Source organism: Podarcis muralis, chromosome 1, assembly GCF_964188315.1.
Source record: "Podarcis muralis chromosome 1, rPodMur119.hap1.1, whole genome shotgun sequence".
Classification (NCBI taxonomy): Eukaryota; Metazoa; Chordata; class Lepidosauria; order Squamata; family Lacertidae; genus Podarcis; species Podarcis muralis.
Genome location: NC_135655.1, coordinates 6,211,358 through 6,234,244, shown reverse-complemented (window position 1 = coordinate 6,234,244; position 22,887 = coordinate 6,211,358). Strand labels below are relative to the sequence as shown.

General features: G+C 48.1%; 1 protein-coding gene across 4 annotated transcripts; it reads right to left on the bottom strand.

Moving 5' to 3' along the window:
- Positions 1–430: 430 nt before the first annotated feature.
- LGALS3 (galectin 3) lies at positions 431–22,445 on the bottom strand. Of its 4 annotated transcripts, XM_077917420.1 has the most exons (7): positions 22,309–22,362; positions 12,220–12,281; positions 9,308–9,329; positions 7,149–7,571; positions 4,738–4,826; positions 2,244–2,412; positions 431–723 (listed from the first exon to the last, which is right to left on the bottom strand). In XM_077917420.1, exons 3-7 carry the CDS (start codon positions 9,323–9,325, stop codon positions 568–570), a joined length of 855 nt encoding a protein of 284 aa, XP_077773546.1. In that variant the 5' UTR covers positions 9,326–9,329; positions 12,220–12,281; positions 22,309–22,362; the 3' UTR covers positions 431–567. The 4 variants fall into 4 exon arrangements, with proteins under 4 accessions (XP_077773546.1, XP_077773516.1, XP_077773467.1 ...); XM_077917390.1 differs by lacking the exon at positions 12,220–12,281 and having other exon boundaries at positions 22,309–22,445; XM_077917341.1 differs by lacking the exons at positions 12,220–12,281; positions 22,309–22,362 and adding an exon at positions 11,019–11,050.
- Positions 22,446–22,887: the final 442 nt, after the last annotated feature.

Sequence of the window (22,887 nt, the reverse complement as noted above, 5' to 3'; positions counted from 1 at the left end):
AACCAGGCAGAGGGCCTTCTCGGTAGTGGCGCCTGCCCTGTGGAACGCCCTCCCACCAGATGTCAAAGAGAAAAACATCTACCAGACTTTTAGAAGACATCCGAAGGCAGCCCTTTTCAGGGAAGTTTTTAATGTGTGGCATTTTAGTGTATTTTTGGTCTCTGTGGAAGCTGCCCAGAGTGGCTGGGGAAACCCAGCCAGATGGGCGGGGTACAAATAATAAATTATTATTATTTGCTTGAATATCTGACGGATGTTTAGCTTTTAAAAAGTTACTAATAAAAGTCAGAAACCCTCACTTCTAGCAGTCCTGCTCAGCTGCATCCCCACTCCATCCTCCCTCCATTGCCAACACCCTTTCTAACCCTCTGGTGCCCATAAGGACTAGAAACCTGCTTGTGAGGACTTACATATGACACTCAGCCTCTCCTTGACTGGTCCTGCGTATATATATTTTTATTAAACTTTGCCTTACAAAGCGAAGCCAGCCAGACATCTTTTTAGAAAAACGAAAGCTGCTGTTTTAATGCACGCAGAGTTGGCGTATTGGGTTGCTGCAGCCTTGGGTTAGATGGTTGTTGGTGTGACACTGGTGAGGGTGATGTCGCCATTGATGCACAGCTTGTTGATCTGGTTTAGCTCCTTGATGCGGTGGTTATACTGCATCAAATGAGCATCGTTGATTGCTATCTTCAGGTGATCCGCTTCGCACAGAATCTGGATCTGGAAAAGGAGAGACGTTCAAAACGTTAAAAGAACCAGGAAAGCAGATTGGTAGAGGCTGTGAGCAGAGATTAACTTAAGTAATTCTTTGAACAGAGCGTGGCTTTCTAGCACTCTGGCAATCAAGGCTTAGGGCTATATTCAACTAACGTTTACTAAGAGTAAACTCATTGGAATTAACGGCCATGACTAACTTAACTTGCATTAATTTCAGTGGCTCTACCCTTGAGTCAAGTCAGTAAACCACTGCTGCAGGTCTAAGCCTGTGGAACTCCCTCCCACTTGGGATTAGGTAGGCAACCTCCTTGCTGCACACAGCAAAGACTTTCGTCTTCCAGCAGGCATTACGTGTTGGTATTTAGTTTTATGGTGATTTTTAATTGTTCTATGCTTTGGTTTGTTTTATGTACCCCTCTTAGAGATGACGATTAAGCAGTCTATAAATGCCTTTTTTATATATCTAAAAAAGCTGTTTTCCTGTGCGGAAGAGTCATCACACGGTTAGCTGCTGATGAAATTTTGTACAGTCAAGTCGTGGAATCCTGGTTCTGGTACAGGATGTGGTAAATGGTGGTTTTACTAAATGTACAGCTCACTACCCCTAATTTGAAGCCAGAGCTGTAGTTTTGAAGATGACACAGCTCACATGGCAGGAGTTTGCAAACCCCTTACCCTCAATATTTGATGATTGTTATGTCAGCAAATAAACAAATGGAAAGCGAGACTAGAGTTGATAGAGGCCACACACTTGCATTCTCTGAACAAAAAAGTGTAAATGTTAAATACTGGGTGCTTGTGGTCTTGCCAGAAACATCTGGTCGGGAGGCTGAAACCGTCCAATCTAGGTTGTGGTCATCTTCTATTCTTACTGCTATAACCACTAAGCAAGACTGCTGCTGAAATGCCTATGTTGCTGACTGAATGATGGATGTTTACTAGAGGCGATGCAGAAATACGGCGGCAGGCTTACGGTGTAATGAAACAGTGATACGGAAGCAGATGTAATTTTTGTGGATTTAGATCAGGTGTGGGGAACCTGTGGGGACCTGCAACTCCCATGGCCAATGCTTTCTAGGGCTGATGGAAGTTGTCGTTCACTGCTTTAGGCACAGCTCTTTGTGGAAATGCAGCAATTAATTTTCATGGTAAAATAAGCTGCCCATCATTAAAACACCAATTTCAGCCCGTGCTTTCATTATACAGTCATACCTCGGGTTACAGATGCTTCAGGTTGTGTTTTTTCAGGTTACGGACTGCCAAAACCCAGAAGTACTGGAATGGGTTACTTCCGGGTTTCGGCGGTCACGCATGCACAGAAGCGCTGAATTGCGCTTTGTGCATGCTCAGAAGTGCTGAATCGCAACCTGCGCATGCACAAATGCGCCGCTGCAGGTTGCGAACGTGCATCCTGCACAGATCACGTTCGCAACCCGAGCGTCCACTGTACAGCATAAATGTTTAACTCATTCATCTCGCTTCAGTTAAGAGAGAGAACCCCATTTCCCTGTGCCCCCCTTTACCTTGAAAGGTTTGCCAGCCTCGAAAGGGAACCTGGGGGCCGTCCGGTCTTCCTTCCCCCAGGTGTTCTGAAGCATGGTGTTGCAAACAATAACTTTCCTGCCATCTTCATTGAAGCGGGGGTTGAAGTGGAGGGCGATGTCATTGCCCTTCTTCAAATCCACTTTAATGCTGCAACAGGGAGACACAAGCTGTAACCGTCTCCCGAGGAATGTCTCAACATTTGATCATAAATCACACAGTGGGAGCCAGGAATTAAGACCGCTGTTATCAGAGTCACAGTGTTCTCCCAGTGTCCAACAAATCCCCTTAAAGAATAATCAATTTATTGCATAAAGCCAAAGGTCTTTACAATGTACAGCAGAGGGCAAGAGCAAGGCTTTCCTCTGAAATTGCACAACCTAACCTAGAAACATTTTCAGCATAAAAAATGTACAGCATAAAAATTTAAAATTAGAAAGCATTAACAGAGCTGGAACAGAACTTCTTAGCTGCCAGAGCAAATTTGGCTGATGGGTGTGCAACTTGTAGCTCTTTTTCAGCTAAGAGTTTGACTGTCACAGAGTTCCTGGATGGCTTTTCAAATAATAATAATAAACACAGTTTTGCAGTAAGGAATGTGATGAGGAAATGCATTTAAAAGTGTGAGATGAAGGATGGGGGAAATTATATGCACCCTAAGCAAATTAGGACGAAAGCTCAATAAAGACAGGGTGACATCTAACTAAGTTGGTGGTCCTGCCCCCCTGGGGGGTCAGATTACATGGGGGGTGAGCAACAAGAAGGAGGGGCAGGGGGCACTAGAAATATAAATGACTATCTGAAAAGTTGGTATCACAGGGATCAAGTTCGTCAATTTTGTTGACTTAACCTTTTAACTGGGGACGCGGGTGGCGCTGTGGGTAAAAGCCTCAGCGCCTAGGGCTTGCCGATCGAAAGGTCGGCGGTTCGAATCCCCGCGGCAGGGTGCACTCCCGTTGTTCAGTCCCAGCGCCTGCCAACCTAGCAGTTCGAAAGCACTCCCAGGTGCAAGTAGATAAATAGGGACCGCTTACTAGCGGGAAGGTAAACGGCGTTTCTGTGTGCGGCTCTGGCTCGCCAGAGCAGCTTCGTCATGCTGGCCACGTGACCCGGAAGTGTCTCCGGACAGCGCTGGCCCCCGGCCTCTTGAGTGAGATGGGCGCATAACCCTAGAGTCTGTCAAGACTGGCCCGTACAGGCAGGGGTACCTTTACCTTTACCTTTTAACCTTTTAACTGGATTTTGAATAAATGCACCATTAATTGTTGCTGTTCTGAATTTTACTGTGTTATTATCTTCCTTAGGGACGCGGGTGGCGCTGTGGGTTAAACCACAGAGCCTAGGGCTTGCCGATCAGAAGGTCGGCAGTTCGAATCCCCGCAACAGGGTGAGCTCCCGTTGCTCGGTCCCTGCTCCTGCCAACCTTGCAGTTTGAAAGCAGGTCAAAGTGCAAGTAGATAAATAGGTACCGCTCCGGCAGGAAGGTAAACGGCATTTCAGTGTGCTGCTCTGGTTCACCAGAAGCGGCTTAGTCATGCTGGCCACATCACCCGGAAGCTGTATGCCGGCTCCCTTAGCCAATAAAGCGAGATGAGCGCCGCAACCCCAGAGTTGGCTGCAACTGGACCTAATGGTCTGGGGTCCCTATCTTCCTTAGTGGGTTGTGCAAACAGCTATTCTGGATAATGCTCTTTATAGGCTTGGCTAGGGAGGCACCAGGGATGAGTTTATGGAACCAAGCAGCCGAGGGCCCAAAGCGGTTTGGGAACCCCTGATTCTAAAGACTGTGTAAGCTTTGTGAAAAGCCGCTCAGAGATGACGATTTGCCTGGAGGATATGTGGGATAGCAGCCCGGTCTAGAGCATGGTTAGCCAGCTCATTCATGCGCTTCCCCCTGGCTGACTCAAAATAGCACATCTCCACCCTTATCTATGGGTTCCTAGTTCTGAATTGGGAGCCTAGGGAGAAGGGACAGGGAAGAGCAGGGGGTCAGCAAACTTTTTCAGCAGGGGGCTGGTCCACTGTCCTCAGACTTTGTGGGAGGCCAGACTATATTTTTGGGGGGAGGAAATGAACGAATTCCTATGCCCCACAAATAACCCAGAGATGCATTTTAAATAAAAGCACACATTCGACTCATGTAAAAACACCAGGCAGAAAGAACCCAGAGATATATTTTAAATAAAAGGACACATTCTACTCATGTAAAAACACGCAGATTCCCGGACCGTCCGTGGGCCGGATTGAGAAGGCGATTGGGCTGGATCCGGCCCCCGGGCCTTAGTTTGCCTACCCATGAGTAAGAGGGAGACACCACAGCCGTAATTCGGCCCCAAACATGCAATCCCCTCCTACAGAAAACTGGAACACCCCCGCCCCCCTCCAAACCCTTTCCCAGCTGCCCAGAGTGGCTGGGGAAACTCAGCCAGATGGGCGGGGTATAAATAATAAATTATTATTATATTCCATCTTTACCAGCTTGCCCTTGGATTCACCGTCCCGACAATGGTCAACAAAGTGCGAGGCTGGAGTCCTGCCGGCAGTGGGATGTCGCAGGGAACTTTCTGCAAAAGATGGTATAACGTTCAGAGTTTTGGTTGAGGGCAGTGGGTCTCAATGGGTGTGGCAGGAAGATTCAAGGACCAATCACAGGAACATGTGAACATTTCAGTGTATAGTATCAAAATATTTATTTATTTATTTATTTGCAGAATAGCGGCTAGTTATCTTTCCAAACTCAGAGCAAGAGCATCAGCAACCCATTGGCTATAGTTCTGCACAGCATATTGTTGAGATCAGGGATTTTCAAGATCAGAAAAGATAAAGGCTTATTTGTGTTGGTTTGTTTGCCTCAAATTAGACCTAATATAAGTGAGATTACCCGGCAAAGGCAAGCACACACCTCTCACTGAGTTTGTATACATACTTAAGGTACATATGTAAGGGGCTCATTTATAATTATTTTGGGAATATTACATGTTCTTATGTAGCTGCATTGTTTTGTACTTTCTGGACATCTCATGATCATAGTTGTGTTCTATGTTATAAATTAAGCCCTGCTACTGACCATTAGGTCCAGTCATGGCCGACTCTGGGGTTGTGGCGCTCATCTCGCTTTATTGGCCAAGGGAGCCGGCATACAGCTTCCGGGTCATGTGGCCAGCATGACTAAGCCGCTTCTGGTGAACCAGAGCAGCGCACGGAAACGCCGTTTACCTTCCTGCCGGAGTGGTACCTATTTATCTACTTGCACTTTGATGTGCTTTCGAACTGCTAGGTTGGCAGGAGCTGGGACTGAGCAACAAGAGCTCACCCCGTCACGGGGATTTGAACCGCCGACCTTCTGATCAGCAAGTCCTAGGCTTTGTGGTTTTACCCACAGCGCCACCCCCTTTACCTTTAGCAATAGTCCCCTCCCAATGTATTCCTTATCAAGAGGAAATTTGGTGTGGTGTGAGCAAATTTTTCTTCTGAAAGTGTGGCCCAAAGAAGAAAAAAGCTTCAGAACCACTGGTCTAGGACCTGGGAGACAACCTCAAGGCAGCTCATGATATATAAAATATAAACAAATCACCAAAATATAGGTAAAATAGAATAACTGTTTAAAGCCACAACTAATAAGTTAGAGAGGAAAAAAACCTTGGTGCAACTCGTCAAAAAATATTATTTTCACAGCAATTTTGGTCAGATGTTTCTCTGTTCTGTGGTACCAGAGTGGAATAGAAAACATTTGGGCATAGAAGCGGTATACAAATCAGTATATAAAAGTGGGGTACAAATTAATAATAATGAAATGACTCTGGCTAGTTTAATTTAATTCCGCCAACCCTCAGATCTTTGCCTTAAGCTGCGGAACTCATGTACAGTGGTGCCTCGCAAGACGAAATTAATCCGTTCCGCGAGTCTCTTTGTCTTGCGGTTTTTTCAGCTATTAGCGGCTTAGCGGCTATTAGTGGCTTAGCGGCTATTAACGGCTTAGCGGCTTTAAGAAAAAGGAAACAAACTCGCAAGAACTCGCAAGACGTTTCGTCTTGCAAAGCAAGCCCATAGGGAAATTCGTCTTGCGGAACGACTCAAAAAACGGAAAACTCTTTCATCTTGCGAGTTTTCCGTCTTGCGAGGCATTTGTCTTGCGGGGCACCATGTAATTTATTATTATTATTATTATTATTATTATTATTATTATTATTATTATTATCCTGCCCTCCCCAGCCGAAGCCAGGCTCAGAGCGGCTAACAACAGTAAAATAATACAGAATTCTGTGGAATGGAGTTTTGAGTAGACAACTGGCGTCCAGCAGAAAAACCTATCTATGGGGAATATTGCAAACTGATCCTATTCACAGCTTCATCCAGGAGTAACTTTTGGTTCTGTGAACAAAGGGTATTCGTTTCCTTCTTTAAAAAGACACAGAACCCTAAATCTTGCAAGCCACTTTTGATGTTTTCACTTACCGTCAATGCAGTGTACAGTGGTGCCTCGCAAGACGAAAACAATCCATTCCGCGAGTCTCTTCGTCTAGCGGTTTTTTCGTCTTGCGAAGCAACCCTGTTAGCGGATTAGCGGATTAGCGCTATTAGCGGTTTAGCGGCTAAGCGGCTATTAAAGGCTTAGCAGCTTAGCGGCTAAAAGGCTATTAGCGGCTTAGCGGCTTAGAAAAAGGGGGGGGCAGGGAAAAATCGCAAGACTCGCAAGACGTTTTCGTCTTGCGAAGCAAGCCCATAGGGAAAATCGTCTTGCGAAGCAACTCAAAAACGGAAAAGCCTTTCGTCTAGCGGGTTTTTCGTCTTGCGGGGCACCACTGTATACATTTTCTGAAATTAAGACAGATCAGAGAGAGAGATTTCCTAGCCTAGAGGCACACGCAAACAAGCAAGTTTCTCACCAACGGCCCAGAAGGTGCTCCTCCGGACGGAACGGACGGTGGGAATCCGGGTCCACCCTGTGGTGCGGTCGGCTGTGCTCCTCCGCCACTTGGGGGCTGTCCGGGGCCAGGATACATGCCGGAGGCACCTGGTGGAACCATTCCAGGTGCGCTGGGAAATCCGCCTGGCTGTGGTGGGCCTCCAGGGTATCCACCACCAGCTTGTGGGGCCCCAGGATATGCGCCGGGGGCCCCTGGATACGCGCCGGGGGCCCCTGGATACGCGCCAGGGGCCCCTGGGTATGCGCCGGGTGCTCCAGGATATGGGCCGGGGAACGCTCCGGGATATCCTGGGAAAGTGCCGGGCTGATTTCCCCACGGGTTTGGCTGGGCATTTGGGTTGGCGTTCGGGTTGTTGGCCCCCCCGGATAGGGCATCAGACAACTGTGGAGAGAACAAAGCAACAGTTAGCAAAAATGTATAAGAGGTCCAAATATTTGCTGGAATGTAAAGAAAAATCATATACGGTGACCTTGTAAGGTAATAAAATCATTTTGGGAAATGATATACAGTCATACCTCAGGTTACAGACACTTCAGTTTGCGTTTTACGTGTTAAAAAGCTAAAGGTACCCCTGCCTGTACAGGCCAGTCTTGACAGACTCTGGGGTTGTGCGCCCATCTTACTCAAGAGGCCGGGGGCCAGCGCTGTCCGGAGACACTTCAGGGTCACATGGCCAGCGTGACAAAGCTGCATCTGGCGAGCCAGCGCAGCACACGGAACGCCGTTTACCTTCCCGCTGGTAAGCGGTCCCTATTTATCTACTTGCACCCGGGGGTGCTTTCGAACTGCTAGGTTGGCAGGCGCTGGGACCGAGCAACGGGAGCGCACCCCACCGCGGGGATTCGAACCGCTGACCTTTCGATCGGCAAGCCCTAGACCCGTAAAATCCCGGAAGTACCGGAATGGTACTAAATTGCACTTTGTGCATGTGCAGAAGCGTCGAATTGCAACCCGCGCATGTGCAGATGTGGCGCTGCGGGTTGCGAACGTGCATCCTGCATGGATCACATTCGCAACCCGAGTGTCCACTGTATAATGAGATGGAGAAAAAATTCAAATTAACTTTTGTAAAAATAAAACCCAGAGGCTTTTTTATTAGGAAAGATAGGTGCAGATATTCCAATGGAGCAGATTTTTAATTTTGCAACGATAACTGCACGGATGCTACTAGCGCAGAAGCGCTCTGTCATGCTGCGTGCATGCACAGAAGCAGCGCTCTAGTTGCAGACTTTTTGGGGTGCGAATGGCACCCCAGAACAGATTGAGACCGTAACTAGAGGTACCACTGTAATGTCAAAAATCAATGGGCATCTTATACACGGATAGTGCCGAGTGTGGACTGTGTCCAGTTCTGGGCACCACAGTTCAAGAAGGACACTGACAAACTGGAACGTGTCCAGAGGAGGGCAACCAAAATGGTCAAAGGCCTGGAAACGATGCCTTATGAGGAACGGCTAAGGGAGCTGGGCATGTTTAGCCTGGAGAAGAGGAGGTTAAGGGGTGATATGATAGCCATGTTCAAATATATAAAAGGATGTCATATAGAGGAGGGAGAAAGGTTGTTTTCTGCTGCTCCAGAGAAGGGGACACGGAGCAATGGATCCAAACTACAAGAAAGAAGATTCCACCTAAACATTAGGAAGAACTTCCTGACAGTAAGAGTTGTTCGACAGTGGAATTTGCTGCCAAGGAGTGTGGTGGAGTCTCCTTCTTTGGAGGTCTTTAAGCAGAGGCTTGACAACCATATGTCAGGAGTGCTCTGATGGTGTTTCCTGCTTGGCAGGGGGTTGGACTCGATGGCCCTTGTGGTCTATTCCAACTCTATGATTCTATGATTCTATGATTGGTTGTTGCCCCCCAAATAGGGGCCGTCTTATACATGGGGGCATCTTATAGATGGGAAAAAAACCCCGATATATAGTTTTAACTGGGTTTTGACTTAACGTGCAATTAAATGTCTCAGCTGAAACCGTGGCTGGTGCTTTCTGGATGAGACAGAAAGCGCCCTGCTTTCTCAGGCCAAGACCACGTGACGTCTCAGGTCACAGCAACAACACAGTAGTCCTTTTTAAAACTGGCATCCAAAGCACTACTGCATCAGGAGAGCAGATACTTACTGAAAAGCCGTCAGACATCTTCCTGAAACAAAACAGGAAAAGAGAACAGGTGAGTGCAAGGAGCATCCATAGATTCCACTGGCCAAATGCAAATCTTGGCAGAGCCAAGGGAGGCTTTGTGGTGCAATGGATAGAGCAAGTTTAGCCAACCTGGTGCCCCTCCCAGATGTTTGCTGGCTGTGGCTGATGGAAGTTGTAGCCCCAAACATCTGGAGAAGCACCAGCTTGATAAAGGCTGGGATTTACTTATTTTTGGGCAAAGAAACAGCTCAGAATCCAGATGTTGCTTTCAAGCGCTCATGTAAATTCACCAGCATTGGAGTGCAAACTTCTTTAAATGTTTACTTGCCATTTTGCCTAATATAAAGCATGTTCGTGTTTTCTTTTCACTGTGTACATCTTCATAAAGACCTTACTGCAGCACCTGCACATTACTTGGCTGCAGAAGGTCATTGCAAAATCCAGAACTGCGCCAGTTTCAAAGGACGGGTGTTTTTCAGTTCTCTAGTTTTTCAGCGCTTGTGTTGTTTCGAAAAGTGAGAATTAGGTAGCTTTGCCTTTAAATGCAAACCGAATGGAATTACTCCCTGCTTTCTAGCAGTGAGCCATCCAGATCTGCTACCAATTCATTTCCGTCTGTGTTCTGAGTATACACATGATGTTGACTCATCTTGGAACAAGAAGCGAAGACCGCCCAGGAACATATTTCAGGTTTCCCCCCCACTTCTTAACACAAACAGAGCTGTCTTTCAGAGAGGGTACACTCCCCTGAAAGCTGGCCAAATAAGAAAAGAGAGAGACCCACAAACTTCATAGAAAGCCTACAAAACACGCATGAACACGCCCTTTCAAAGAGATATTCAGGGAAATTGCCATAGCATCCACTTTGGGAAAACACACAGCCGTTGTCCGTGGCTTCAGGCGAAAGCTCTGTGCAAATATGACTCACTCAGGCCGCGACACGCCCATGACTCAAATCAAATGCTCCCCATTCATGTTAAGAAAGTGTATTTGGCCTACAGAGTTTGCTTACAATGCACCAACGGCGCATTGGCACGACAAGCACTGCCCTGCTGAAGCCCTCCTCACAACAGTCCTGCGAGGTTTGTGGCAACAGCTCACGCTGCGAAACGGTGACTCATCACTTCACCCCACCCATGATTGATTTGATTAAAAGTATGCTCACTCTACAGTTTATCCTTCCCTGCCATTAACGATAAGGATAGATTCATGGAGGAGAGGGCTATCACAGAATCCCCACGACAGGGTGAGCTCCTGTTGCTCTGTCCCAGCTCCTGCCAACCTAGCAGTTTGAAAGCACGCCAGTGCAAGTAGATAAATAGGTACCACTGTGGCGGAAAGGTAAACGGTGTTTCTGTGCGCTCTGGTTTCCATCACAGGGTTCCATTACGCCAGAAGCGGTTTAGTCCTGCTGGCCACATGATCCAGAAAGCTGTCTGCGGACAAACACCAGCTCCCTCGGCCTGAAAGCGAGATGAGCACCACAACCCCATAGTCGCCTTTGAGTGGACTTAACCACCCATGGGTCCTTTACCTTTTCACCATGGAATCATAGAATGGTAGAGTTGGAAGGGATCCCGAGGGTCATCTAGTCCAACCCCCTGCAATGCAGGAATCTTAGCTAAAGTATCCCTGACAGATGTCCATCCAACCTCTGCTTAAAAACCTCCAAGGAAGGAGAGTCAACAACCTCTTGAGGGAGACCATTCCACTGTCCAACAGCTCTTCCTGTCAGAAAGTTCTTCCTGATGTTTAGTCAGAATCTCCTTGAAGCCATGGGTTCGAGTCCTACCCTCCAGAGCAGGAGAAAACAAGCTGGTTCCCTCTTCCATGTGACAGCCCTTGAGATATTTGAAGATGACTCTCATATCTACTAGCCACAATGGCTCTCCTCTGCCTTCACAGTTGGAGGCAGCAATGCTTCTGAATATCAATTATGATACGATAATCTTTATTGTCGGTGTCCCATACAGAACAACAAAATTGAAAAAATCTACATCAGACATTCAAAAACCAACATGCCTGCTATCCCAGCTATCCCAACCTGTTTAGCCCCCTAAAAACTCTGATACCACATTTTTAAATACAATATACTCCCACAGAGACTACCTTAAAGGTAAAGGGACCCCTGACCATTAGGTCCAGTCGTGACCAACTCTGGGGTTGCGGCGCTCATCTCGCTTTATTGGCCGAGGGAGCCAGCATACAGCTTCCGGGTCATGTGGCCAGCATGGCTAAGCCGCTTCTGGCGAACCAGAACAGCGCGCGGAAACGCCGTTTACCTTCCCGCCGGAGCGGTACCTATTTATCTACTTGCACTTTGACGTGCTTTCGAACTGCTAGGTTGGCAGGAGCAGGGACCGAGCAACGGGAGCTCGCCCCGTCGCGGGGATTCGAACCGCCGACCTTCTGATCGGCAAGTCCTGGGCTCTGTGGTTTAACCCACAGCGCCACCAGCGTCCCTTGAGGAACCCCCTAATCGCTGACAAAAATAACAGGCTGTCAGCAGGCTGCAGGTGCTTGAGAGCCTAGTCCAGCAAAGAGGTTTTCTTTAGGGTAATCACCAAGAGACTGTTTTGGTCCACTGATGGCTTTAGCCAATAGCATCTTCTTAGCAGCTGCCTGCTCTTCAAGTCATTTTTGCGCCACGAGTATTCAGTACCCCGATGAAGGAAAGTGCAAGGCTTCTTGCTATTCAGAGAGCTGGCTGATGAATTTTCCAATCCCCAGACACCTGGTTATGTTCATATATGTGGCCTGCTGAGCTTTTCTTTTGTAATAAACATTTTGTTTAAAAAGAAAAAGAAAAGAATGGCTGCGGCAACCTAGTCAGATGGGTGGGGTATAGGTAATAAATTATAATTATCACGGGCCTCAGCAGAGGCATGTACCTGGGGCTTGCCTGGCACAGCTCGCAGGGTCGTCGTGAGGATAAGAGTCAGTTCAAGGTCACCTAGCAAGATGAAGGAGGATCAGAATTCAGGTCACTCCCCACTCCATCCAATTCCAAGATGTTGCACTACCCAGTTTCTGTCCTATTAGGAGCTGGCAAGCTCTCTGCACACGCTCAGCTTCTTCGGCTATGGGAGATCCTGTCCACACATGCAAAAGGTTCCGGGTTCAATGCCCCAATGGCATCTTCGTAGGGCCGGGAAACCTGAAGCCCCAAGAGCCACGGCCACTTTAAAGAGACATGGCGAACGCCAAATAATTCTGTGAGCTGTCATTTGTTAAGGGGTGCGGAACGTTTTCAGGAGACCCCTATTCTCTTCGCAGAGATACAATTCCTAAAGCAGTTTAATAGTCAACCCCTTTTCAAGGGGATCTCTGAAAAACCGTAGCTTGGTGACTCCATCTCTGCAAAAGGTCATAGTGATTGCAGTTAACAACAACAACAACAACAACATTTATACTCTATCCATCTGGTTGGGTTTCCCCAGCCACTCTGGGCAGCTTCCAACAAAATATTAAAATACAATAGCCTGTTAAACATTAAAAGCTTCCCTGAACAGGGCTGCCTTCAGATGTCTTCTAAAAGTCTGATAGTTGTTTATTTCCTTGACATCTGATGGAAAGGTGCCACCACCAAAAAGGCCCTCTGCCTGGTTCCCTGTAACTTGGCTTCTCACAATGAGGGAACCGCCAGAAGGCCCTCGGCGCTGGACCTCAGTATCTGGGCAGAACGATGGGGGTGGAGACACTCCTTCAGGTCTACTGGGCTGAAGCCGTTTAGGGCTTGAAAGGTCAGCAACACTTTGAATTGTGCTCGGAAACATCCTGGGAGCCAATGTAGGTCTTTCAGGTTAATGCTTGATGTGTCGTGCTTAGTGGCATTCCCATGACATCATCTCTGTGACATCATCAGTGTCTGCCCCCTCCCCAATGACATTACCTTAGTTCTCAGCTTTGAGCCCTGAAATCTTATGATCTGGAATGCTCCTGACGTCCCTATTCTCCACCCCAGTTGCATATTACTTAATTTCTGCAGCTCTTAAATCAGTCTGATTTTCCCATCAGGCAGACAGACCCAAGTCTGTCTCTGTGTATAGTTTCTTTCATCCTCGACGGGATAGCGAGGATCAGACAGAATGGGGCCTTCAAGAGCCAGAAACTAAATCCCAGGCATGTGGATTCTTGCTTATCTTTAGTGACTCACCTCTACCTGATACCTGAAGGTGGACTTACACTACAGGCACATTGGAAGTAAACATGCCAGTTACGGTATTTGGTACGCAAAGAGGAAGTTTATCAAGACCTTCATCTGCAATACGAAACAGACTTCAAGATTCAGATCTGCCTGCAAACTAACCATCAACTGAGGAAGAAACTCTGACCTGTGCAATTTATTCCAGCTGCAGAACCTAGGTTTTGCGGCAATGAGATTTAAGATGATCAGAGTTTTAGGCAAGCGTCACTGAGAAAAGGAATCAGACCTGAAGGTTGCGAGGCTGAGCAACCACCCTGTTTAACTGCTCCAGCGAAACAGAGAGCCTTCATGCCAAACATTCCAGCCCAATTAGGCAATCAAATTAGGATAGGTAGAGGTTGTTCGATAGCCAGCTCTAAACTGGGTGACTTTGCTTTTGTTTTCTCCCTGAGTTTTGTTGCAAAGTTTAGCAACAAATGCTAATTTAGTGCCAACCATGCAAAACATTTCTCAAAGTACGCTTACTGAAAATCTAGCACGTATCATCCTGGCTCTAACCACAAGGAATTTAACTCTGAGCATGCTTTTATTCTTCCCCCAAGCTCACAAAGTTGTGTACTTATTTGCAAGATTAGCTCAGAGAGAAAGGTACTTGCCCCTTGTCTACTCATACCTGCGTGAGCATTTTCTAGCATATTGATGGCCTGTAATAATAATAATAGTAATAATAATAATATCAACAAACTTTCCCACTTGGTCACCTGGAGACAACTGTGACTCACCAGAGGTGATCAAGAAAACTTAATACAAGTCTATTTAAAGCACAAGTTCATAGAATCATAGATTTGTAGAGCTGAGCAATTCTGCCCAGGAATACAATAGAATTATTTGCAGACAGATGTCAGGCATATCCCTATCAGGGATGCCTTAAAGCAGTTGTCAGCAAACTTTTTCAGTGGGGACCAGTCTACTGTCCCTTGTGGGGAGCCAGACTATATTTTTTTGGGGGGGGGGGATATGAACGAATTCCTATGCCCCACAAATAACCCAGAGATACATTTTAAATATAAGGACACATTCTACTCATGTAAAAACACGCTGATTCCCGGACCGTCTGTGGGCCGGATTTAGAAGGTGATTGGGCCGGATCTGGCCCCGGGCCTTAGTTTGCCTAAGGTAAAGGTAAAGGGACCCCTGACCATTAGGTCCAGTTGTGACAGACTCTGGGGTTGCGCGCTCATCTCGCTCTATAGGCCGAGGGAGCCGGCGTTTGTCCACAGACAGCTTCCGGGTCATGTGGCCAGCATGACTAAGCCGCTTCTGACGAACCAGAGCAGCGCACGGAAAAACCGTTTACCTTCCCCTTGTAGCGGTCCCTATTTATCTACTTGCACTTTGACGTGCTTTTGAACTGCTAGGTGGGCAGGAGCAGGGACCGAGCAACGGGAGCTCACCCCGTCGCGGGGATTCGAACTGCTGACCTTCTGATCGGCAAGTCCTAGGCTCTGTGGTTTAACCCACAGCGCCACCCGCGTCCCCATGCGTTAAAGCACCTTATTGCAGGACTGTGGGCAATGTCAACAATGGAAAGGACACTGCATCTTTCTGAATACTGTATGCTCCTCCTTCCGTCCTCACCATCCCTCCCTGCTATTACAAAGCCCTTTCAAGAACCAAGTCGATGCTGGTGCAGGCAAGCCCAGGCTACTCTCCCGGAAGCAAAGAATGCCTTTACAAAACACAAATCAGGAGGCTCCAAAACTCTGATAATGGCAGCCCTCTTGGAACACCAACTATTTAGACAACAGAATACCATTCTCTTTGGGCCTCTGGAGCACCAAACAGGCAATTAACTCTCTTGCCTTCAACACAATTGCAGGCAGCCGAGATCAAAAGGGTTGCATGGTTTTGTTTCTGCATGACTATCTCGCTGTTATTGCTGCCTGTTCTTAATGTTTTCCTTATGTCATTCACCACTTTGAAAATCTGCCCCATGCTAGAAAACTGGGAGAGGAATGCTAGAATTAAACAAATAAAACAGAGCCTCCATTTCGCTTGAGGCTCATGCACAGGGCCAGATTTAAGTTTGATGAGACCCTAAACTACTGAAGGTAATGGGGCCCTTTATATGTCCAGCTGTCCTTTGTCCTTAGGGAACAGGCTAGCAGGCGCGGCCCATTACCTTACATCAGGGGTCAGCAAACGTTTTCAGCAGGGGGCCGGTCCACTGTCCCTCAGACCTTGCTGGGGGCCGGACTATATTTTGGAAAGAAAAAAAATGAACGAATTCCTATGCCCCACAAATAACCCAGAGATGCATTTTCAATAAAAGGACACATTCTACTCATGTAAAAACACGCTGATTCCTGGACCGTCCGCGGGCTGGATTGAGAAGGCGATAGGGCCAGATCCAGCCCCCGGGCCTTAGGTTGCCTACCCATGCCTTACATCATAGGAACCAACACAAAACACTGTTGCTGTATGTAGGTTTTATTTTATTTGTTTTTTATCTAATATTTTGGAAATGTAAATCCAGTTTTTTTTCTTCAATTTTTTTTGGGGCCCCCAAGAGAGTGGGGCCCTGAGATATAGCTTGTTTAGCTTATGCGTAAATCTGGCACTGCTTATGCAGCCTTGTTAGCACTGAGCACCTTCCATCAGCTTCGGCTGGTGGCCCAGCTGTGCCCCCATCTGGACAGGGACAGCCTAACTTCTTTCCTCTATGCTCTGGTAACCTCTAGGGTAGATTACTGCAACACATCATACGTGGGGCTGCCTCTGAAGATCAGAAACTTCAGCTGGCACAGAATTAAGTGGCCAGGTTTCTCACTGAGACATATGCTCATATGACTCAGAATCCGGCCCAAATGGCTCAGGACAGCAAAACCTCAAGAACTGCATCTCTGAAGTGACCCCAGAGAGATCATCATCTGAGGCCCTTCTTTGTGTTTCCTCCTCCATGAGAGGTCCAGAGGGTGGCAACTTGAGAGCGGGGCCTTTTCTGCAGTGGCTCCCTGGTTGTGGAATGATCTCCCCAGGGTGGCTCACCTGTCACCTTTGTTACATATCTTTAGGCGCCAGGCAAAAACATTCCTTTCCTCACAGGCCTATTAAACTGGGGTGTGTGTGTAACTGTTTTCATTTGTTACTATGTTATGTATTTTTCTGCTTTTATATTGCAAATACCTTCCTTTGCCAAGGTGCTTGTGAACAAGATGTGTCGAGACAGATCCTTGTTCTAACCTGGAGAAGCAGTTGCTACATTAGGAGTGTGTCAGTTCAGACCAGATCTGAATGGATGAAGCCATATTCTGTTGAGTCACGTTCAGTGGCCCATCTCTCCCAGGGTTGTCTACTCTGACTCACAGTGGCTCTCAAGGGTCTCGGTTGTCCAGTGGCGTAGCGTGGGGGGTGCAGGGGGGGCCGGCCGCACCGGGCGCAACATCTGGGGTTAGGGCAAATCCACAGGTTAGGGGGCGCAAATCCACGGGTTAGGGGGCGCAAATTACTTGCCTTGCCCCGGGTGCTGACAACCCACGCTACGCCACTGTGGCTGTCACCTGCTACTGTATACTGGAAGAAGCAAAGATCACCCGTGTCGAAGCAATGATTTTTCAACTTCGTTGGACTGGTTGTGTTGTGTGGATGCCTGATTATCGTCTTCCAAAGCAACTACAGTGGTACCTCGGGTTAAGTACTTAATTTGTTTCAGGTCCGTTCTTAACCTGAAACTGTTCTTAGCCTGTTCTTTAGCTAATGGGGCCTCCCTCTGTTCTCATCCTGAAGCAAAATTCTTAACACGAGCTACTATTTCTAGGTTAGTGGAGTCTGTAACCTGAAGCGTCTGTAACCCGAGGTACCACTCTACTCTATTCCGAACTTAAAAATGGAAAGCGTCATGTTGGTGGTCAACAAAAGAGGTTTAAAGACTCTCAAGGCAAATCTAAAAAAATGTAGTATAGACACTGACAACTGGGAAACACTGGCCTGCGAGCGCTCCAGTTGGAGAACAGCCTTGACCAAAGGTGTCCTGGGCTTTGAAGACACTCGAATTCAGGACAAAAGGGAGAAACGTGCTAGGAGGAAGACACGCTTGGCAAATCCACACTGTGATCAACTCCTGCCCGGAAACCAATGTCCCCACTGTGGAAGGACATGTGGATCCAGAATTGGCCTCCACAGTCACTTACGGACTCATTGTTTATGGAAGACAATCTTACTCAGCTAAGAGTGAGCGCCAAAGAAGAAAGAAAGAACTGGAGAGGCCATTGGGGACTGAACCTGGGTCCTTCTGCACCCAAAGCAGCCACTTTGCCCCATAGGTATGGGCTCCTCCCCAGCTAGGAGCACCCTGGACGGTCAAGGGCTACAGGCTGTGCTGAGCATCAGCGCTGGGAGGGGCTCAGACCTACAATGCAGAAATAATGCCCAGGGGATTACAGAGCCTCGCCCATTTCCAAGCAAGGGAGAACAGAAAAGGGGCCTTCTATTCTCACACGGCTGTCATTTCAAAAGGAGGGATGTTGACATTGTGACAAATGAAAAAGCCACCGCACAAAAAGCTGGGAGTCACAGGGGGTGGGGCGCGGGGGGGGGGGGCAGAGCAGCTGTAAACCAGGAAGTCTCTCCAGAATCAAATCGCACAAAAGTTTCCATTAACTTTTTTTTTTAACCCTCTGCTCTGATACACTACTTAGATATCTTCACATTTAGCTGTCTAAGCATTCTGCAAAATAAAATATAATAAAATACATTTATCCAGTGCTTTTTCCCCCTAAAGAAAATGTTTAGGGGTACTCTCATTTTCCTACTCATATTGAAATACTGCCCCTTAATGAGGCCAAACTTAAGATTCACAAAATGTTTAGGGGTATGCACACCCCAGGAAAAAAGCACTGCATTTATCTGCAAAATAAAATGCACTCACAAGTTGGCGTCAGGCATGAACACTACTATATCATTATTACCAACCTTTATTTTATTTATTTGATTTGTCTACCGCCCTTCATCTGAAGACCTCAGGGCAGTTAGCAACATAAAAATGCATAATAATAATAATAATAATAATAATAATAATAATAATAATTTTTTCTTTCTTTATACCCCGCCCTTCCCAGTTTAAAAACCAGGCTCAGGGCAGCTAACAGCAAATATAAAACACTGATTAAAATGCAACTTAAAAACAGCATAAAATACAACAGAAAATGCAGCATCAATATCAATAAAATTCAAAAATTCAGGGGTCATTTTTTTGGGGGGGAGGACCCAGTCAGTAGACATCAAATGATCACCAGGGCTAACTGGCCAAGTTGGTCCCACTAGGGCCAGCAAGGAGACCAGGGAACAATTTAAATGTGGGGTCCCAGAAAGGGTTTCTTCATAGAAGAGGAAAGAGAAAAGGGAATAGAGGATCAGGCTAATTCAAATTGAAGGCCAGGCGGAACAGCTCTGTCTTACAGGCCCTGCGGGAGGAGATCAAGTCCTGCAGGGCCCTAGTCTCGTGGGACAGAGCATTCCACCAGGTTGGAGCCATCACTGAAAAGGCCCTGGCCCTGGGGGAGGATAGTCTGGCTTCCTTAGGGTCCAGGACCTCTAAACTATGATTATTCATGGACCTTAGGGTCCTCTGTGGGGCAGACCAGGAGAGGCGGTCCCATAGGTACGAGGGTCCTAGGCACATCGCACCATTTCTTCCCATTTTGCTGAGGGTGGCATATTTGGATGCGGTGAGCATCAATGCTTGGATGTAGCAAGCGCTACCTTATCGTTACAACTACCCTGCGAGGTAGGCTGGGCTGAATGGGTCACCCAGCGTGGGTTTGAAATGGCCAGAGGCAGTTCTTCCCTTTGCTGCTGCTGCTTCTATGATAGTTGGAATACTTTCTTTATCCTGAGCAAACCGTTTTGTATGACTGGCTTTTCGGACTGATGAAGTGTGTAGCGAAACCTGTAATATATCCAGAGAACAGGTCTCCTTTTCCCCACTAGCATTATTCTCACCAGGGTGATGGCTTTGATTTGCCTTCCCGTGATTGATCCATGCATACGGCTTTGTGTTTCCAACTCAAGACCCATTGAAGACTCATCCAGTTCAATCTTTGAAAAACAGCTTTGAAAAACTTTTTCAGATTCTCCAGTGCGCTACCCTTGCCGTTCTGGCGGCACGGGGTTGCCGTTCTGCGATTGGACTTACGCTACTTGTTGAACGGTTCATTTATCCAGTCTGTATAACGTTTATTGCACGTGTAACTTGTTAAGATACAGTTGTACATTTATCCACTCCATGTTTACAGTATCTCCAGGCTTTGTTTTGCACATGGCACCTTAGTATGTTTGTTGCTTAAATGGTTACAAGTCTATCTCTATTCTAGCTATTACCGGTATTCTAGTAAATTTGGTTTTATACTTATAAGCCAGTTTGTGTTGTTGTTGTTTTGTTCTATGATAGGTAAAGGTAAAGGGACCCCTGACCATTAGGTCCAGTCATGGCCGACTCTGGGGTTGTGGCGCTCATCTCGCTTTATTGGCCGAGGGAGCCAGCATACAGCTTCCGGGTCATGTGGCCAGCATGACTAAGCCGCTTCTGGCGAACCACAGCAGCGCACGGAAACGCTGTTTACCTTCCCGCTGGAGCGGTACCTATTTATCTACTTGTGCTTGTGTGCTTTCAAACTGCTAGGTGGGCAGGAGCAGGGACCGAGCAACAGGAGCTCACCCCGTCGCGGGGATTCGAACCGCCGACCTTCTGATGGGCAAGTTCTAGGCTCTGTGGTTTAACCCACAGCACCACCCACGTCCCTTTGTTCTATGATAGTTGCGCCCTAAGAGGAGCCTCCTGAATCAGGCCAGTCAGCCACCAAGTCTAGCATCCAGTTCCCACAGCGGCCAGGCCAAGGGTTCAATGGGAGGGGGACCTGAAAACCCTGCCCTCCCGTGGTCTCACGGAACTGGCTTGCAGAAGCATCACTGCCTCTGCCCATACAGACGGAAGACTCTCTGCAAGTGTTACTAAACAGGAATCCGGATTGTAAGCCGTTTTGGATCTTGGACATAAACACAGGATATGAACTGCGATTATCCATTACAGCACAGTCACCGCACCCAGCTGGTTCTCAGTATCGATGCTATGGATTTCTATTGGATGCAGAAAAAGCAAACGTTTGCTACCTATAGCTCTGTGGAAAGAGATCGGTGCAGATGTGACCTAACTGAAGCTAAACAGCAACTAGGTTTCTGTCGCGTGTTCTATTGCGCCAGAAGCAGTTTAGTCATGCTGGCCACATGAACTGGAAAGCTGTCTGCGGACAAACGCTGTCTCCCTCGGCCTGAAAGCAAGATGAACGCCGCAACCCCATAGTTGCCTTTGACTGGACTTAACCGTCCAGGAGTCCTTTACCTTTTACCTTACCTAAACAGCAACTTCTGGAAGAGACAGAAGAGGCTGTTGCATGCAGGATTAAACTATTTCGCTGCTTGGCTGCTTGCCAACATGTGCCAAAAGCCAAACCCAGAGTCACAGTTCAATATTTCTGCACCACTCCGAAATCTGTATTTTTTTCCTCCCACACACCAACCCCATTCCGCCTAGATTTGAGCACAAAACGACCATTTTACTTTACAATTCTGCATTCTGGGCTTCCACTCTCCTTGCTGTGCCTAACACCCAGCCCTGCCCTGCCTCTGCACGAGACACAGAGTCCGACCCGCTGCTGGCCAGCTGTAGCAGGATGTGAAAGGGCAACCTGATGGTGCACCCCACAGCTTTGGGGACTGGAGCCGCAGTGCCAGTGGCTAGAGCACATGTTGGGCAGAAGGTTGCAGGTCTAATCCGAAGCACCTCCAAAGCATGGCTGTCTCCAAATGCGCAGGCGGAGCAGAACCAACATTTTTTCCCTGCTCTTTTGTCTAATCCATGGATAGCTCAGCTGGTTAGAGCAGGCATGTCCAACAGGTAGATTGTGATCTACCAGCAGATCACGGGACATCTGCGGTAGATCACTGGTAGATCACTGGCTCCCCCCAAAGAAGCTGAACAACTGTGGCTCCCCTGAAAAAAGCTCAACATTTTACCTCCTCCCTGAAAAAAACTCAACAACTTTGACCCGAATTCCCAAAAAGGGGGGTAGATCACTGCCAGTTTAAACTCTGTGAGTAGATCCCAGTCTCTTGGGAGTTGGGTTAGAGCATGGATGGGCTATGGGCCTGATCCTGCAGCCTCTTCTTATGTAACTTGCAAGATCCATGCGTGTGGATTTAATATCGGACGGGGATGAATCACCCTTGCAGGGTGGCAGAGCTCCATGCTGTGAAATAGGCTACGGATTCAGTTTGACAAACCCACATATTCAGACGTTGATAGGGGCTGGGGGGGACAGAGGAGACGTCAAAGGCTCTTTTTGTCTAAGGCTCCTTTTTGGTTTGGGCTGGGCTGCCCCTGGACGGCTTCGGCTTCTGCAAGCTTCGGAGAAGTCAGCTCTGAGCCAGATGCGCTCTTGGCGGGGGTCTCCTCCACGCCCCTCGAGGGTGCAGATGCCCAAACCGGGGGCAGGAGGAGGACCCCTCAAATCTCCGCCGCCGGGAGGTCATCGCAGACGGCGGGGGTTTGGAGCTGGCAAATCCCACCCTCCTGGGCCAGAGACCCCCACCCTCCAAAAACAAAAGTCAGACGTTTCCCCTTTTTGGAACCGTCTCTCAACACCGACAGCTGGGTGGGGGTCTGGAGAAATGAACCCCCAAAAGTGGCACCATTCTCGTGGTGAGGGGTGGAAGGTCAGCCAACCCCCCCCCAGCGCCCCCAAAATCTCCTGGGCCCGATCCTCGACGCCCTTCTTACCTGGCAGGATCCCGTCGGAGCCTCGGACTGAGAAGGGGAAAAGCAGCAGCCGAGACGGGCTCGGGCGGGGCCGGCCAGGCGTCTCATATCCCCGTCCCGGGACCGCCCCGTCGGGTGTCCCGCCCCCCAAATGCCCCTCCCCGTCGCCCACGACCTTGCACCGCCTTTTTCTGCAGCCTGGCCCTCATGGGGGCCACCCACCCTAGGGCTGCTCCCCACCCACCCAGCCGGGGTTCCCCTCGGCATCCCGCCCCGTCCAGGAAGCCCGCGACTCCCCTACGAGGAAAAGGGGCGGCGGGGGGGACTTTTTCCCTCTAGAGAAAAGGCGAGAGAGAGGAGACGGGGGGGGGGTGTTTGCAAATATCTGCATGGCAGGAAGAAAGTGTACAGGGGAAAGTTCCCCCCCTCCTTCTGTCCTAAGGCTTGAGCTTGTAGACATTCAGGGAAGCTGCACCTTGGGAGATTTAAGGCAGAGGAAAAAATGCACTTGTTCAAGTAGCGCATAGTCAGAGCATGTGTCCAGGTATATTATGGACGGGTGGTCGGTGTCATTTTTATTAGTCTTTTGGTACTAAGAAT

What these genes read in the sequence shown, in the direction of transcription:
- LGALS3 (XM_077917341.1), bottom strand. An exon ending in GTGAATCCAAGGGCAAGCTG is followed by an intron (nt 2,413 to 4,737) that starts GTAAAGATGGAA and finishes TCCCTGTTGCAG; the next exon opens with CATTAAAGTGGATTTGAAGA. An exon ending in AGGCTGGCAAACCTTTCAAG is followed by an intron (nt 724 to 2,243) that starts GTAAAGGGGGGC and finishes CTCCTTTTCCAG; the next exon opens with ATCCAGATTCTGTGCGAAGC.